Source organism: Drosophila rhopaloa, unplaced genomic scaffold, assembly GCF_018152115.1.
Source record: "Drosophila rhopaloa isolate 14029-0021.01 unplaced genomic scaffold, ASM1815211v1 contig_115, whole genome shotgun sequence".
Taxonomy (NCBI): Eukaryota; Metazoa; Arthropoda; class Insecta; order Diptera; family Drosophilidae; genus Drosophila; species Drosophila rhopaloa.
This window is the reverse complement of record NW_025334990.1, coordinates 17,776,148-17,792,750: the sequence shown is the minus strand read 5'-3', so window position 1 is coordinate 17,792,750 and position 16,603 is coordinate 17,776,148. Positions and strand designations below refer to the sequence as shown.

The window sequence follows — 16,603 nt, the reverse complement described above, 5'->3', positions numbered from 1 at the left end:
CCCTTTTTGTTTGTTTGTTTGTTTGTTTGTTTGTTTGTTGGCTGCTGTGGGGTCTGTTTTGTGTGCTTGCAAATCGCTCGTCGTTTGAACCCGTTCCGCCGGCTCTTCCGTTTATGTTTGCCTTTTATTTTGTTGATGGGGGTGTGTGACTGCATCGCCGGCAGGGGGGGACGGGGGTGGACAGGGGACAGGGGCGCCAAGCAGACTGCCGCCAGACACTGCCACTTTTATTGTTGCTTTTGCGGCCTTTTACGGCCTCATCGGCAATTCGTGGCAGAGGGGAGGGGAGGGGTGGTGTTGGTAGGGCTGTGATTGCCAATTGGGAAACACCTTATAGCATAGCCCATGATTCACAGCTCATTTAAAAGGCCCAAGTGTTGAGTTAGACCTCCCCCAACACTTTTTGATTATTTCTAGCGAAACTATTAAAAACTAAGTGGCTCTCTAAATATTTAACGTTGTCAAAAAATGTAATCATATGTATTTAAAGATTTGCGTAATGTCAGAGTGTTGTAAGCTTTTACCAAGCAACAATTTATGCACAGTGAAAGCAATCATTAAGGTCTTTTTAATTTATTACTAATGCTGTGAATGTCTAACTTTATACTTTTCTTAAAATTGCATCACATAAATGGATTAAGAGCCATAAAAAAAATAGTTATATCATTTAACGTCTTTTTGGTTTCGAAGTCAATTGAATTTATATTTGTTTAATATTTTTAAATAGGTATTCAATAGCTGTTTCAAAGAATAAACGTGGTTTCTTAACATTACTATTCATTATATATATATGTATTTGATTAAAGGTCTTAAACCCGAATGGAAAGGCTTTCCCAAACATAACATAATAAGTAAAACAAAAATTATAAGCCAGCTACATATTCTTGAAGATAGTTCCTACACCTCAACGCGTAGATCTTGACAGACTTGAAAGTTGATTTTTTCCCACTTTACAAGCCAAACTAGGCTAAATCCTTATCTTATTCTCCCACTTGGTATACTAATTGTGACCATTGTTTTCTGCCCTATTACAGCTGAGCTGAGAACGAAACGAAGGAAGTTCCTTAGTGCCATAGAATGCGGTAATTGAAACAACGACAACGAAGACGAAGAACAACCATCCGGAATCGGAGCTAAACTCGAACGAAACGAAAGAACCACGAAGTGCCTTCCATCAAACCGTTGATAAGTGATATTTATTATGTTTATACTTGCCAGCAGCCGAGGCAGCAACAGCAATAGCAACAACAGCCACCAGGGATCGCGGCATCGATGATCAGACCACGACCAAGTCCTAGTGCAATCCGGAATCCAGTTCAAACTAGTTCAGTAAGCCATCGCAGCCACCACGAATAATGTCCACATCCACCGCCACGACCAGCGTAATCACGTCCAACGAGCTCTCGCTGTCCGGCCACGCCCACGGCCACGCCCACGGTCACGGGCACGCCCACACCCTGCACCAGCACGCCCACAGTCGCCTAGGAGTGGGCGTCGGAGTGGGAATCCTCAGCGACGCCTCCCTCTCGCCCATCCAGCAGGGCAGTGGTGGCGGAGGCGGCGGCGGCGGAGGAGGCGGAGGCGGAGGGGGCAACAACAACAGCTCGCCACTGGCGCCCAACGGAGTGCCGCTCCTGACCACGATGCACCGATCGCCGGACTCGCCGCAGCCGGAACTGGCCACCATGACGAACGTGAACGTCCTGGACCTGCACACGGACAACTCCAAGTTGTACGACAAGGAGGCCGTGTTCATCTACGAAACGCCCAAGGTGGTGATGCCAGCGGACGGAGGCAGTAACTCGGACGAGGGCCATGCCATCGATGCTCGGATTGCGGCCCAAATGGGCAACCAAGCCCAACAGCAACAGCAGCAGCAGCAGGCGGAGCACCAGCCGCTGGCCAAGATCGAGTTCGATGAGAACCAGATTATCCGCGTGGTGGGCCCGAATGGGGAGCAGCAGCAGATCATCTCGCGGGAGATCATCAACGGAGAGCATCACATCCTGTCGCGCAACGAGGCTGGCGAGCACATCCTCACCCGCATCGTCAGCGATCCCTCCAAGCTGATGCCCAACGACAATGCGGTGGCCACGGCCATGTACAACCAGGCCCAGAAGATGAACAACGACCACGGGCAGGCCGTCTACCAGACCTCGCCCCTCCCACTCGACGCCTCCGTGCTGCACTACAGCGGCGGCAACGATGCGAATGTGATCAAGACGGAGGCGGACATCTACGAGGACCACAAGAAGCACGCGGCTGCCGCGGCGGCGGCCGGGGGATCCATCATCTACACCACCTCCGATCCGAATGGCGTGAATGTGAAACAGCTGCCCCACTTAACGGTGCCCCAGAAACTCGATCCGGACCTCTTCCAAGCCGACAAGCACATAGATCTGATCTACAACGACGGCAGCAAGACGGTGATCTACTCCACCACGGACCAGAAGGGCCTGGAGATCTACTCGGGCGGCGACATCGGCAGCCTGGTCTCCGATGGCCAAGTGGTGGTCCAGGCGGGACTCCCCTACGCCACCGCCACGGGAGCCGGCGGACAGCCCGTCTACATCGTGGCCGACGGTGCCTTGCCAGCGGGAGTCGAGGAGCATCTGCAGAGGTGAGTGATTGCTTAATGAGGGGTAGTTGTGCTAGAGGGTTGGTCCACTGCCAAGTGGTTATGTTTGTCGCACTCCAGTGCCCCTTAATTAGTGGCCAAATTGGAACTCAAAGGGTCCGAGGTAGGGTTATTACGGGGTTGGCTATTCTGCATTTATAAACTTTGCCTGAACTGCCAACAAAGCATTAAAAGATTTGAAGATGTAGATTCATCTACATTCAAATTATATGTGGGGCAAGGAATTTACAAAACTACTTATAAGACTAAAGCTAATATATTCAGAAACTTAAGGGAATGCTTTTATATCGCTGGGAAAAGCATCTAAAGTTTACAAATTTCACATTTCTTTGCACCAAAAAGTTATAAATATTTACTTTACTTTTATGAGAATAAAAATAAAAAGTTTAAGTAAATGCACTTAGAGAACCCATGGTGAACATATTTGCCTAACTTAAAGGTAATCCTAAGGATGATAACATGAGTGCCACATGAGTGCTCCTAAAATGTAAATGTAAATTTGAAGAATCAGTCGGGAGTGTCTGCCAAAGGCTCCATAAGATATTCTATCTACAGGCGAGCCCATGTTCCGGTTAATATCCTTAACCCAGTCCAGCCCACTCAGCTATTCATTGAGCGCTGTTCTATCGGCAACATAAATCTCGACTAATTGCCTTCGTCATGGCGGCCAGTTGCAGCTGTATTTTGAGTTGCTGCTGCTGCGGTTGGTTACTACATCAACATCTTAATTGGGGACAGCAGAGTTTTAGTTTCGATTCGGTTTGAATCCCCCTTGAGTCGTGGTCCTTTCAAATCAATGTTTGTCATTTGCATTTCTCATGCATTTGAATTAACCGCTCTTGCCGCGCGCATTTTACTGTTAATTATTGCGATAGGCCAACCGGCAACGGCAGCAACATTGCTGCTGCAACAGCAACAGCAACATCGGTGCGGCAGCAACGGCAACGGCAACGCCAGCGCATTCTGGCTTTTCCCCCGTCCATTACCCAAACATTGAGTTCAGGCTGGAGTCCTCCAACTCCATGCCCATTCCCCAATCCCCAAGCTCGAAGCTCCATACTCCATGCTCCATGCTGCATGCTCCATCCTCCATTCCCCCAGTGGAATGACAGCTTCCGTTGTAACTGTTTCTTCTATACGTTATTGCTGCCCCTGCAACAGCAACATCAACAACAACAGCAACTTTGGCATTCTGGCGTGCATCGAATGTGCAAGTAGGCGAGCTAATAACACCCAGATCCAGCACCAGGCTCCACGGAAACCCTCATCCCCATCCCGATCCGCATCCCCATCCTCAACCTCCTCCTCATCCGCCTGGCAATTCATTTCAGAGCAGTCGACGTCGAGCGGTGGTATGCGCGGGTAATAAAAATTTGAATATAAATTAATCTAATAGAGAACCGTTAGCGAGGTGAGATGCAAGCGCAGCCTCCTTGAGCAAGGTGCCGCCTCGGAGCTTGGCAACTAAGTCATCGTCATCTGCATGGATCGCCGGATCGTTGGCCACTCGGACATCTGCAACGCCATCGCTTTGGCCATCGCATCTGCATCTGCATCCACATCTGACTCCTTCTCAGCCTCCTCCTATATTCTTACACTGAGAGAAAGAGTTCTAGGACTAAATTACTGGGTCTAAGAATGTCTGGTAATCGATAGTTCAGTCTTTCAATTAATAGAACATTACTAGTTTTCATAAGAGGATAAATGATGAAACGTCGTTTACTTCTAAGACAAGAAGAAATAAGGAATATTTCTTTAGCCCTTGAATGTTATATAAAATATATACATATTCATTTACTATCGGTATGATGATTGGTATTACTAACATAAATCTTTCTTCGTCGTGCAAAATCAAATAAATGGTAGAACATTTTGGTCCTTGAATTACAACTTTTAATTTTGAATTTGATATGATGTTCTATATATTTTTAAAACCCTATCTGTTATTAAATCAAGAACACATTGTTTTAGAATAGTTCTCTCTCAGTGCACTCTTCTAATGGTAACGTCCCATCCTGTTATAGCGGAGGCTGTAGGAGCAGCAGCAGTCGCAGCAGCAGCAGCAACATCAACGGACACAGCAGCAACATCGCTGGTTCGTTTGGCCGGCGTGCATGTTGCATGCGCGGCAAGGTCCATAAATAACGACAAAATTGCGTTTCCGCATATGGACCGAGCAAACGTCGTCTTCGATTCGGACTTTGGTTGCTTTTGGCCTGGCTTTTTCTGAAACTGCGACTGCAACTGCAACTGCAACGGCGACTGCGACTTTGGCATGCCGTTGAAGACGCTGCTGGACCTTGCGTGTTGCTCTTGGCTGTGGCCTCGCACTCTCGGTCTCTCGGCCTCGGTTGATGTACAGTTTGTTTTGTTTGCTGGCCCCCATGATAAGCAGCTGAGGACATGTCCACAGCCACATCCACATCCCCAGCCACATCCACAGCCAAAGCCACGTCCACGTAAAATGTCTGCATCCCAAAAGTGTTCGCCTTGCCACGTTTTCATTAAAGTCAAATTAAAGCGGCGACAGAGACAGATCGGATTGGGGATGGCAGTCTGTATATATAAGGCCAGTTGACCTCTGTTTCGAGCCATCCTTTCCATTGTGTCTGTCTGTCACCGCATAACATATCCCTTGCAGCGTCTTAATTTACACTGTGCCACAGGGTTTTGGTTAATCAGAGGTGGGCAAAACAAAAGAAGAAGCTCATTATCTTTGAACGTTCTGAAATCATTAAGTCATTTAAGCAAGAAGCAAATTAAATTTTCATTACGTTTTAATATTAAAAAATTCATAAATTAAACAACAGTAAAAGGCTTAAGCTTGATTTAGATGTGAAATCAGAATCGCTAAGATCTCTGACTATATGACTGACTTTCTACAAAAAAGAGGTCCTCTACAGCAATATGACCCTAAATAATTGTAAAATAAAATATAGAAATTACACTAGTCAACAGGGATCGTGGAACGAAAGCTCAAAGCTCAATATTTCAAATGCCAAGGCAAAAGCTTCAGCAATTGAATTTGCAATTCGCAGCCTCGGTCATCCGAGTGGCTTATAAAGATTTTACGATCCCCCGAATTAGCCAGATTATTCGGTTGAGCTGAGTGCTAAGCAATGTACGATGTACGATTTTATTATTCTTGCCATTTGGCAATAAAATTGTTTTATTGTTTATGCATTTTCCATTATTTTCCCGCACGAAGACTTATGCAACCCCGCCCCAAAGCGGCATAAAATCGTATAATTTCTTTAATTGCCGATTCAAATGTTTTATTCGATTCAAAAAACATTCGAAAAAAATTGAAAAGCAATTCTTCGGATTGAAGTGCTCATTAATGAGTTGATAGAAATCTTAGGGGTCACTCAGTAAATGGACTTAATTCCAGAAAATGTTAATGGGCGAAACGAATTTTATTATCTTCGAAATTTAAGTACAGTGTGGCTTAATTAATGGACAGCTAAAAATATGTAATTTCTTTTTTATATTTACTGAAAGGCCTTATTACCATAATTCATTGTGATTTCTGTTATTATTAACTTGTGGAACAACGGCAGATGTCTAATCCATAAAATATCTCTAAATTGATAAGACGTCATTTGCATTTCCTTTCTCATACAAATTACCCTTTGACATTTAATAAAGTTATAAAAATAGAATCTCCTACGTAAATTTGAAATCGAATTTGTATTCAAACGAAGCTTAAAGTGCAATAATATTTGATGGCCGTGAAATAAATTAATAATAATTAATGACGAAATCGTTTGAGTTCCGAATTTAAACTTTGACATTTGCATAGCTGAAAAGTTCCCCCAACCTATTTATGTTGATCGCTTGTGAATGGCACTAGCTAATTCTCTTTTCTTCCACACCTCAGTTTTGTAGCTCTGTGCAGGGACTTTTTCCTTATTGCAACGCGGAAACCCCACAAATTGTGCGAAACGAATGCAGTTTGTGAAATTTCCATACACAAGGATAACCTTCGGGTTTTAGCCTTCTGATCGGAGTGTTCGCGGTCAATGCGCATGTCACACGCACTCACACGCTCCCAGCCCAAGATATATGTATACCCACACATCGTATATATCTTATATAGCCGTGCTTACTTTCACTTTACCCGATCATATTAAGTTTCTGAGCTGTAAAACATATTTTATCTCGTTTTTTTTTTTTGGTTTTTTCCCCTTTTGATTTTACATTTTGTTCATCGCTACTCCTTTGGTTTATTTTAATTTTTCACTTTATTTGCCGTACAGTGCGTTTCGGCGGCATAGCGACACTTTTAGTGGCTCTTATCGGGGAGATAGAACGCGACTGTCTCTGTCGCCCAACTCACGATTCCCCTCCGCTTAATCCCCCCCTCCTGCCATGTTAGCCCCTTGATTGACAATATTTCAATATTTTTACTGTTGTCGCCGTTCCACAGCCTCTGGGGAGGGGGGTTACCGGAGGGGGTCGGGGAGGGGTGCCGAGCGAGGAGGGGAGGGGCAGCGACACAGACCCCAAGTCACTGTCACGCATGCGCTTGCAAATGGAGCACTTCTATACACTTCCTTACGGTCTGGGTCCATCGATTAAATGGCTTACATTATGGCTTTGTCAAAATATAATTTAAAATACATTTTTAATTTGAATTTAAAATATTTAGTTAAATATCACTTGCTTGTATTTTCCATTTTAATATATCTAAAAAACTTTTAAAACATATCAACGATATCTTAATACAAGCAAACTGAAGTAAAAACCACTCTCATTCTAAAAATTAATATAGTTAATATTTTTGAAAGGTTGGAGCTTATTTATTTAATTAATATAATTTATGTTTGACCTAAGTCAAAGTTTCATTCATAAAAGCAGAACACACTTTCTTAATTCAATCAATCTGTTGAGGTGGGAAAGTACATATAAAGAATCTATTTTCCATCTATTACTATTTATTTGGAATTTAATTGAATTAAATTTATAATTTATCAGAAATCATTTTAGAATTACCCTTTAAAAATGGTAATTATGTTAATAATAATGTATGTGCTATGATTTATCTATGATAAATTAAATTAAACTTATTTTAGATAATTTAAGAACTTCATTAAGAGATACATTTTATAAACTGTATTCCGAGACCAGAAAAGGGTATTCCCGAGTCTTTAGATTAATTAAGTTACGTTTCCCATTTGTTGTTATTGCCTTTTTGTTTCTTGCTTCTCATTTTATTATTATTAATATTAAAAGGTGCAACAGCGTTTGGACATTTTGATACAAAAACAAACCTGTTCACCTGCGCAGTCTACCTGCAGCACCAACAACAACAATAACAACAACAACTTTAAGAGGGAGATGGATGCAGAGAGCGAGAAAGAGAGGGGTATACTGGGAGTGAAAGAGAGAGGGAGATGGGGACGACGTTGAGGAGACAAGAAAGAAACATGTTAACACAATTCAGCGTCTCATACGCTTTCGACTGTCGCCTGTTGTTCTTGTATTTTGAATGTTGTTGTAGTTGTTGCTATCTTGTTGCTGTTGTTGTTGTTGCTGTTGTATTTGTTGTCATTTTGTTGCTGTTGTTATATTTGTTGTTATTTTAGTCTCTCGCTCCACTCCAAAACTCTGAATTGGCGCTACAAGTTTATCGAACGCTCAAAGTGGTTTTCAGTTGATATCGAAAAGCCACAAGGTCGACAACAGCATCAAGTTTATATATATATTTATATACCATACACCTATCTATGTGCGCTACCCCGAAGCATACTTACATATGGCAATATTTGTTTATATGTACTTAATGTTGTTGTTCCTTCGGAAATCAGTAAAAGAACGCGCGTAATCCGCTTAAAGTTAAAGTTTTTACGTATCTTTGTATCTCTCGGTTCGGTGAATGCGGTGAAGTGCATGGAACGGAAAATGGTGAAGTGTTATCAGCTGCTCGAAAGCTTGATCAGTAAATGATCCTGGGCCTGGTTTTTTATTGAGATCTACAATGCAGGAGGCAACGAGCACTACGAACTATGCCCTTTCGTACACGGATTGGATGTCCGAGCCACGGTAGAAAAATAATGGGGAAACATCCTGGATGGCGACCATGTGCTGGCATTAAAAGATACATCCCATCGGAATGGTGTGTGCTGCTGGTTCGAAGGATCTGAAGAGTGTGTGTGGCTCCTACGGATTGTGTAACTTTTATAAGCTTCGCGGCAAAGCTTTCGCTCTAGGCAATCGTTTAACTCGCCGAGAGTATCTGTACCTCTCGCGTATCGCGTATCTCGTATCTACCGTATATTTCCAATATGGCAGCGCCATGTATCTTTGTATCTGTGCGGCTGTGCAGCTCGGGCTTTCGGCTGTATCTGCTGATAATATTGTAGTAATTAATGCGATTCGAATGAGAAATTTATTGCCCACGCCCGACAGCGCTGCTGGCCATCGCTCGTACATATACCTGTATATACCCCGCAGATCCCGGGGCCATTTGCATAAAATATGATCATGTAAATGACACAGACCAAAAAAGAAAGAAGTAAAATGAGTGGAAATAAAAGAAAGAAACAGGGAGACCAACAACGAAAATAATGCCGCAACAGTGGATAATTTTCCCCGCTTGAGCGCGGTGGTGGTATTCCATTTCCCAATCAGAATCTTGAGAGGTTTCCCACACTCGGACGATCGGTCAGAAGACAGAGGACAGATGGCAAAAGGATGCGCCGAAGGGACAAAAATTAATGGACCTCGTTTCTATATCTGTGTTATTGTTTGCGCCAGACAATCTCGATCAATCTGCCAGCTTCCAGCCCATTCCGCCGAAGGGGTTGAAAACTTTAGGCCCATTCGGGGCGATTTACCTAAGCCCGCTGTCCGCTGTTTTATGCAAATTACATCGCAGGACCCTCGGACCCACGGAGCAATATAGCAAAAGGGGTGGTTGTTCTTCCTCGCCGGACACGGACACGAATACGGACACGGACACGGACAGCGGTCTGAATGGGCCGGAGGTGCGATGTCCAACGTTGAGAAACAATGACAAAAAGGTGAAGCGCAGCCACTCGTCCGTGACAAATGCGAAGCCCAAGGAAAGTCGAAGGACTTGTGCATGTGAATCCCGAACGAATCCTTTTCAGCGTTGGCTGTTGGCTGAAAGCATTATGCAAATCAGCGGCTTTGTTTCCCTCCTTGGGAGGACCTCGTCCTTTATCTTCCTCGGACGGTGTCCGAGCAAGCTGCGTTGTCTTTTCCCGAGCAGCCTCTGCTAATATCAATAATGATTTCCTTAACCGTTACGGCCGCCTTGGGATTAGGAATATACATATAAATTTATAAGCATATATATATAGTTGTATGTCTGTAAGGCAGCTGCCGCGAATGATTCCGAACCGGTTGGCAGTGGAACCCAGGATCACCTTGCCTTGGGCCAGCACTTCCCAGGCCGATCCGCATGGAAGCCCATCGAGATTGCCATCGAGACCACAGCGGTCCTGCCTCCTTTTCCATTCCTGCGATTTTTCGCAATTTGCGCACTCGCCTTCAGGTGGCAGCAAATGCGCCGCAGGGTTGCCATTTAGGGTTGTGTTGTGTTTTTTTGTTTTTGTTTTCGCCAAACTGCTCGCTACTTGTTGCACAATTGGAACGCTCCGCGGGAGTCGCCAAGGAGGCGGACGAGTGGCCGAGGTGTTGGCCTAATCACGGGTTCGCAATCCATGCACTTAGCCGAAAAAAATATGAAGAACAAGAAAGGAAAGCTAACTTCGGGCGGAGCCGAAGTTGATATACCCTTGCAGAATATTATGTACATTATATTCTCCAAAATTATTCATATGATGCATTCTTAATACTCATAAAAAATCCCAACTTCCTAACTTTACAAACACCAAAGTTATGGCATTTTCGATCAATCAGTTATATGGCGGCTATAGGATATAGTCGGCCGATCCTTATGACATTTGGTAGGTCGGATTGATTGGCCAAATATAAAACCCATAGAAAATCCCAGCTTCCTAACTCTACAAACACCAAAGTTATGGCATTTCCGATCAATCAGTTATATGGCAGCTATAGGATATAGTCGTCCGATCCTTATGAAATTTGGTAGGTCGGATTAATTGGTCAAATATATAACCCATAGAAAATCCCAACTTCCTAACTTAACAAACACCAAAGTTATGGCATTTCCGATCATTCACTTATATAGCAGCTATAGGATATAGTCGGCCGATCCTTATGAAATTTGGTACGTCGGATTGATTGGCCAAATATAATACCCATAGAGAGTCCCAACTTCCTAACTTAACAAACAGCAGAGTTATGGCATTTCCGATCAATCAGTTATATGGCAGCTATAGGATATAGTCGGCCGATCCCGGCCGTTCCGACTTATATACTGCGTGCAAAGGAAAGAAGGGTGTGTGCAAAGTTTCAATTCGATATCTTTAAAACTGAGAGACTAGTTCGCGTAGAAACAGACAGACGGACAGACAGACGGACAGACAGACGGACAGACGGACAGACGGACAGACGGACAGACGGACAGACGGACATGGCTATATCAACTCAGGAGGTGATCCTGATCAAGAATATATATACTTTATAGGGTCGCAGATGTCTCCTTCACTGCGTTGCACACTTTTGACCAAAATTATAATACCCTCTGCAAGGGTATAAAAAGCATAGAAACCAAGAGGTTCGAATGAGAAATACCCTCAAAAGAAACCTTTGGGCAGTCTTTATTTCGTGATTTCATAGCATACTTGGTGGGGTTTTATTGAGAAGCCTTAAAAACATAAAACCTTAAAACATAGTTTATCAGCATTTTTAAAGGAATTTAAAATTAGACTTTGTAGATTGGTAGATTTATAAATATTTCGCTACTAACTTAATATGTTAAATGTAAAGTCTAGTAAAGCGCAAAGAAATCATTAAATTTTTAGCAACACTATGCAATTTATGTATATTATTATACCCTTGCAGAGGGTATTATAATTTCAGTCAAAAGTTTGCAACGCAGTGAAGGAGACATTTCCGACCCTATAAAGTATATATATTCTTGATCAGCATCACCAGAAGAGTCGATCTAGCCATGTCCGTCTGTCCGTCCGTCTGTCCGTCTGTCCGTCTGTCCGTCTGTCCGTCTGTCCGTCTGTCCGTCCGTTTCTACGCAAACTAGTCCCTCAGTTTTAAAGCTATCTGCTTGAAACTTTCCCAAAAGTTGTCTTTCTATTGCAGGTAGTATATAAGTCGGAACGAGCCGGATCGGGCCACTATATCATATAGCTGCCATATAACTGAACGATCGGAAAAGCCATAACTTTGGTGTTTTTAAAGTTAGGAAGTTGGGATTTTCTATGGGTTTTATTTTTGGCTAATCAATCCGACCTACCAAATTTCATAGGGATCGGACGACTATATCCTATAGCCGCCATATAACTGATTGATCGGAAATGCCATAGCTTTGGTGTTTGTAAAGTTAGGAAGTTGGGATTTTCTATGGGTTTTATTTTTGGCCAATCAATCCGACCTACCAAATTTCATAAGGATCGGCTGACTATATCTTATAGCTGCCATATAACTGAACGATTGGAAATGACATAACTTTGGTCTTTTTAAAGTTAGGAAGTTGGGACATTTTATGAGTATTAAGAATACATCATATGAATAATTTTGGACAATATAATTTATAAAATATTCTGCAAGGGTATATCAACTTCGGCTCCGCCCGAAGTTAGCTTTCCTTTCTTGTTTGCTTACTCAACTTCTTGAAAGTCACTGACTAGTCACCCATTCGATATCAAACTAATAAATTAATCTGAGAATTAGTCTTATGAAATTTATTAGCCCAATAAAGTCGGAAGCACTTCCTTTTCCTCTTGCGTAAATCCGCCAAAGACAAGCATACCCGAGTATTCTGCAAGTACCGGGTGTGAGAAAAGCTTCATGGGAAATAAATAATTAGTGAATAACTGCTGCGGACCACTTGCAGAGTTCAGGGGCGGCGGCGGCGGAGGGGGAGGGGGGTTCGCCGGCGTCCAGGGGCGGGGCAAAGTGTTAACAAAAAGTTGACGCTTTTTTCGGGCCATGCTCTTTGTTTTTCCATTTTTTTTTTTTTGGTTTTTGTTTTTTGTTTTCATTTGATGGCGCTAATAGCGCTAAACGAATCAATTCCGATGCCGAAAGCAGTAAAAAGTTGCCGCAAAACTTACAAATCCGTAACTGAGACGCACACACACACACACTCACACACTCCGATATCATCGGACGCACCTGGCCCGAAATTGATTATGTAAATAGTAAATAAATAGAAATGGAAATGCTAATGATGCTGGATTGCCAAAAAATAAATGCACGCACATGGGCGTTGTCTGCGACTGTCTCTTTTTGCCACGCCCAGTTTGAATTTAAAACAAAACCCCCTCAAAAAACAGGCGAGGCTTCGGCTTGGACTCGCTGCATTCGGGGCATGTGGAAGGCGATGCGCAGCAGCAGGAGCAGCAGCTCCTCCACCACTACTACGGTCACAATGATAGCTTAAAGGATCAGGGATTGGGATTGCCCCTGGGCCACCATCAGGATCATCAGCAGCCCCATCATCACCAGCTCACAGCATCCGGTTTGATGCAGGCAGTGGCCGCCGAGATCCAACTGAACCAGGATCAGGAGCAACTGCCTTCGTCTCACCCCACTCCCTCCCAAAACAGTCCTTATCCTATATATAGCTACTATCGCAGCGAAGGCGAGAAGGATAACCATGGATCAGCCGGTGCTGAGCTGCCCTGGAGGTAAGTCCTCAGTTTGGACAAGGAGTCTACATTCCAGAAGGTTTATTTACCAAATATTTGATATATACTCATAAGTGGATATACTCACTTCGAAAAAACATCCATTGGTAAACCGCGAACTTTTATTAGCAAATTTAATACATTTCAGAAGATCTAGTTCTTGTTCTCTATCATAAAACAAGTTGGGAACTTTTGATAAAATGTTTGTACTTCAACAAGTGCAAAACTCATGCAGGATTTATTTAATACCGAACTATGATATTATACATAAATCACTTAAGCAATTCTGTTTTATTTTCTATTAAAAGCAATTATTTGATAGCATTAAAAATATACTCCTTTAAAGACAGACAGACAAAACGTTCGATATTTCATAATTTTTGTAGATTTGGAAAACTATTCGTTTTCCGCCGAAAATGCTTGAGGTTTAAGTGCATCGTTTTGACACTTCGTGGAAGTGCGCAAAAAGCGCGGCACGTTGCCTCGGTTGGGGTTATGAAACCCCAGCCAAAACCCAAACTAAACCCAACCCAAAGGCAAACCAAACAAAAACCCACACGGATCGCAGGCGAGTTCTTTACTTCGGCTTCGTTTTATGGAGCCGTGATGAAACCGTAACCGTAGTTCGGCCAAGGGGCCTGGAAAAGGTCGCGCGTCGCGGCACTTGGCTTAGAAACACAATTAAAGAGCCGAAAGACGGAGTGAGATATGGACTATATGGACTATGGACAGCACTTTGGCTATCTAATAAATGTGTGCTGGAGCGCTATTCTCGCTTCCCCATATCCGCTACGTGATTTACACGGCCTGACCCTAAAAAGCGGAATAAACGGTGGACGGCGGACGGCAACCACATCGGTCACATATCGCGTTACGAAAAAAAAATGTTATAACGCGGCCAGGCAATCCGAGTGTCATTTTTAATAGCGAAAATGTTCTGCAGAACATAAAAACCAAAACATTTTTTGTACCCATGTCGATGTCTCTTTTTATTCACGTTTTATTTTTGTGGAGAACAGCGGACAGAAAAGTCGGAGAAGCCAGAAAACAACTTCGGGTGAAAAACCGGGACACCGGGCACGAGGGAGACAAGTGCCACAAAATGGGGCAAGCGATCGCAATCGCAAGTCGCAGCGTTGTCAACTTGAGCAATGCCAAAAAATAAAACTGAAGTAGAAAAAGAGCAAAAAAAACAAAAAGAGCAAAAGAACCGAATGGAATTAAGCAGACAGCGCTGAAATCGCTTGCAACAGCTGCTAACGGAAGAACCAACACAGAATTCGTATCTGTATCTGCATTTGTATCTGTATCTCCACATGTGTGAGCCAAGGTGTGGCGCAATTTCTGTAACGCTTGGAATTTGCATATACGCAATCAATATCTATGCACAAATTAAGACAAATTGTCGAAAAGCGCGCTGAAAATTGGCCATATCTGATGAATTTTATACGAATCTATTACCAAAAGTGCAACAAATTGGGTTTATGTGTTGGATCTAAAGTATTTCAAAGCAGAGTTAAAAAAGTAGAGATATATATTTAGATTCAAAATTTCAGGCCACATTTATATAATACTTATAAAGATGGAATAAAATATGAAGCTGCTAAATGCTAATAATGTCTATAACTTCCTAACAAATTGACAATATATTAATATAACTTTATCTTATGGGGAATATAAAATTGAATAGCTGAAAATTGTCTAAAATCCGTCAGAAACTTTTGAAGATTTTGGGGAGCTATTATTTAAATGAATGCATTATTCAAGCATTAAGTAAAATTATAAAATTCACAAACTTAAAACAGAACTATAAAATAAGTAATTTAAAGCAAAATCAGAAGTTAAGAATGGAATAATCAAAACAAAGCAGAATAATCAATCAGCAAATAACCAGTCTCAGAACCAGAATCAAGATTGTCATAAGAAAGTAGCCGGGGAAAACAGATCAGTTCTGATCACATTATCTGTGAATGAATTTGCTCCCAAGTTTTGGAAAACAAGATGGTTTTTTGGAAGATACAGTAGCTAAAACATTTACCTTAAAATTCCAAATAGTTTTAGTTCCCTTATCAGAGAAAAATGTCATTCAAAATCCAAAACAAATTAATAAAAATAATTAAATATCGTCTTAAAATTAAATGTTTTAGGATGGCCATCTTTGCAAAGTCTTCTTTTTCAGCTTAAAATAGTTTTTACCTTTGAAGATCTTGTGGCATAAATTTAATAACATTAGGATTTATTAACAAAAACCATTTCGAAACTTCCATTTTTTCCTCCTAATGAATATGTTATTCAATATTGTTTATCACATAAATATCGCTCCTACCGCTCCTGAATATCTTTCCTCAATTTACTACACATTTTACCCAAACTTGTTGGTTGCCCTTTTTTTGTTGGTCAAAGGGCGGGGTTTCCCTCAAAGAGCTTTAATTGTGTGTCTGAAAACTTGGTGGAAATAATTCCACAATCGAATCCGGTTTTCCAGCTGCCAGGACTTTTGGTTTGTTTAGTTTTGTTTGACCTTGGTGTTTGGAGTGCTGTTCCCCTCTAAGCCGCCTATGCCCCTCCCCTCTTCCCTTCAGCCCGCTGGAAAAATGCCAAAAGTTATCCATATTCGATTATCACAGTCGGCGACAGGCATCATCGCAGCTAATTTACGACTCTTCCTAGAGTTGTCGGCGATAAAGCGATAAGAGATCGAAGGGGCAAGTCTTGGGGGATGCCGCTAATTCTCCGTCTCTTTCGTTTCAGCCCGGTTTGTTTTCATTTTTTTTTTTGTATTTTCTTATTTGTTGCCAACTCGAGCTGGATGCTGGCCAAAAAGCAGTTGTTGATGTTGATGTTGCTGGTGGTTGTTGATGTTGCTGTTGTCGTTGTGCCAGGTTTTTCTGTCTGGTTTTTTTTTGTTTTTTGTTTTTTCCCCGCTCGTGTGTTTTTTGCACTTGCTGCAGGCTGGATTCTGGTTTATGGTGGCTGGTTGTTGCCCCGATTGCTCCCATTTGGGCGGGCATCCAGGTTTTGTGAGCTGCGCACAGGTGTCTCCGTCTCCGGTGAATGAAATTAGCCTTGCCGCAGTTGCGGCTTGATTGCATGATTGCCCCGGTGATTGGCGAGCGCGGGTTTGATTGATAAGCAGCCTAATGGAGTTATTCCATTTGTGGGGGTGTCGGCATATGCTAAGCAATTGGGTGTTGTTACTGCA

General features: G+C 42.6%; 1 protein-coding gene across 1 annotated transcript in view; it reads left to right on the top strand.

Annotated features, from left to right (window-relative positions):
- The window catches only part of LOC108042389 (protein grainyhead), a 46,487-nt gene that overhangs the window by 5,854 nt on the left and 24,030 nt on the right, over window positions 1–16,603 (top strand). Inside the window, 1 exon segment of the mRNA XM_017120627.2 lies at window positions 1,035–2,620. Within this exon segment, the coding sequence (XP_016976116.1) occupies window positions 1,356–2,620 (1,265 nt within the window). The 5' untranslated portion in view covers window positions 1,035–1,355.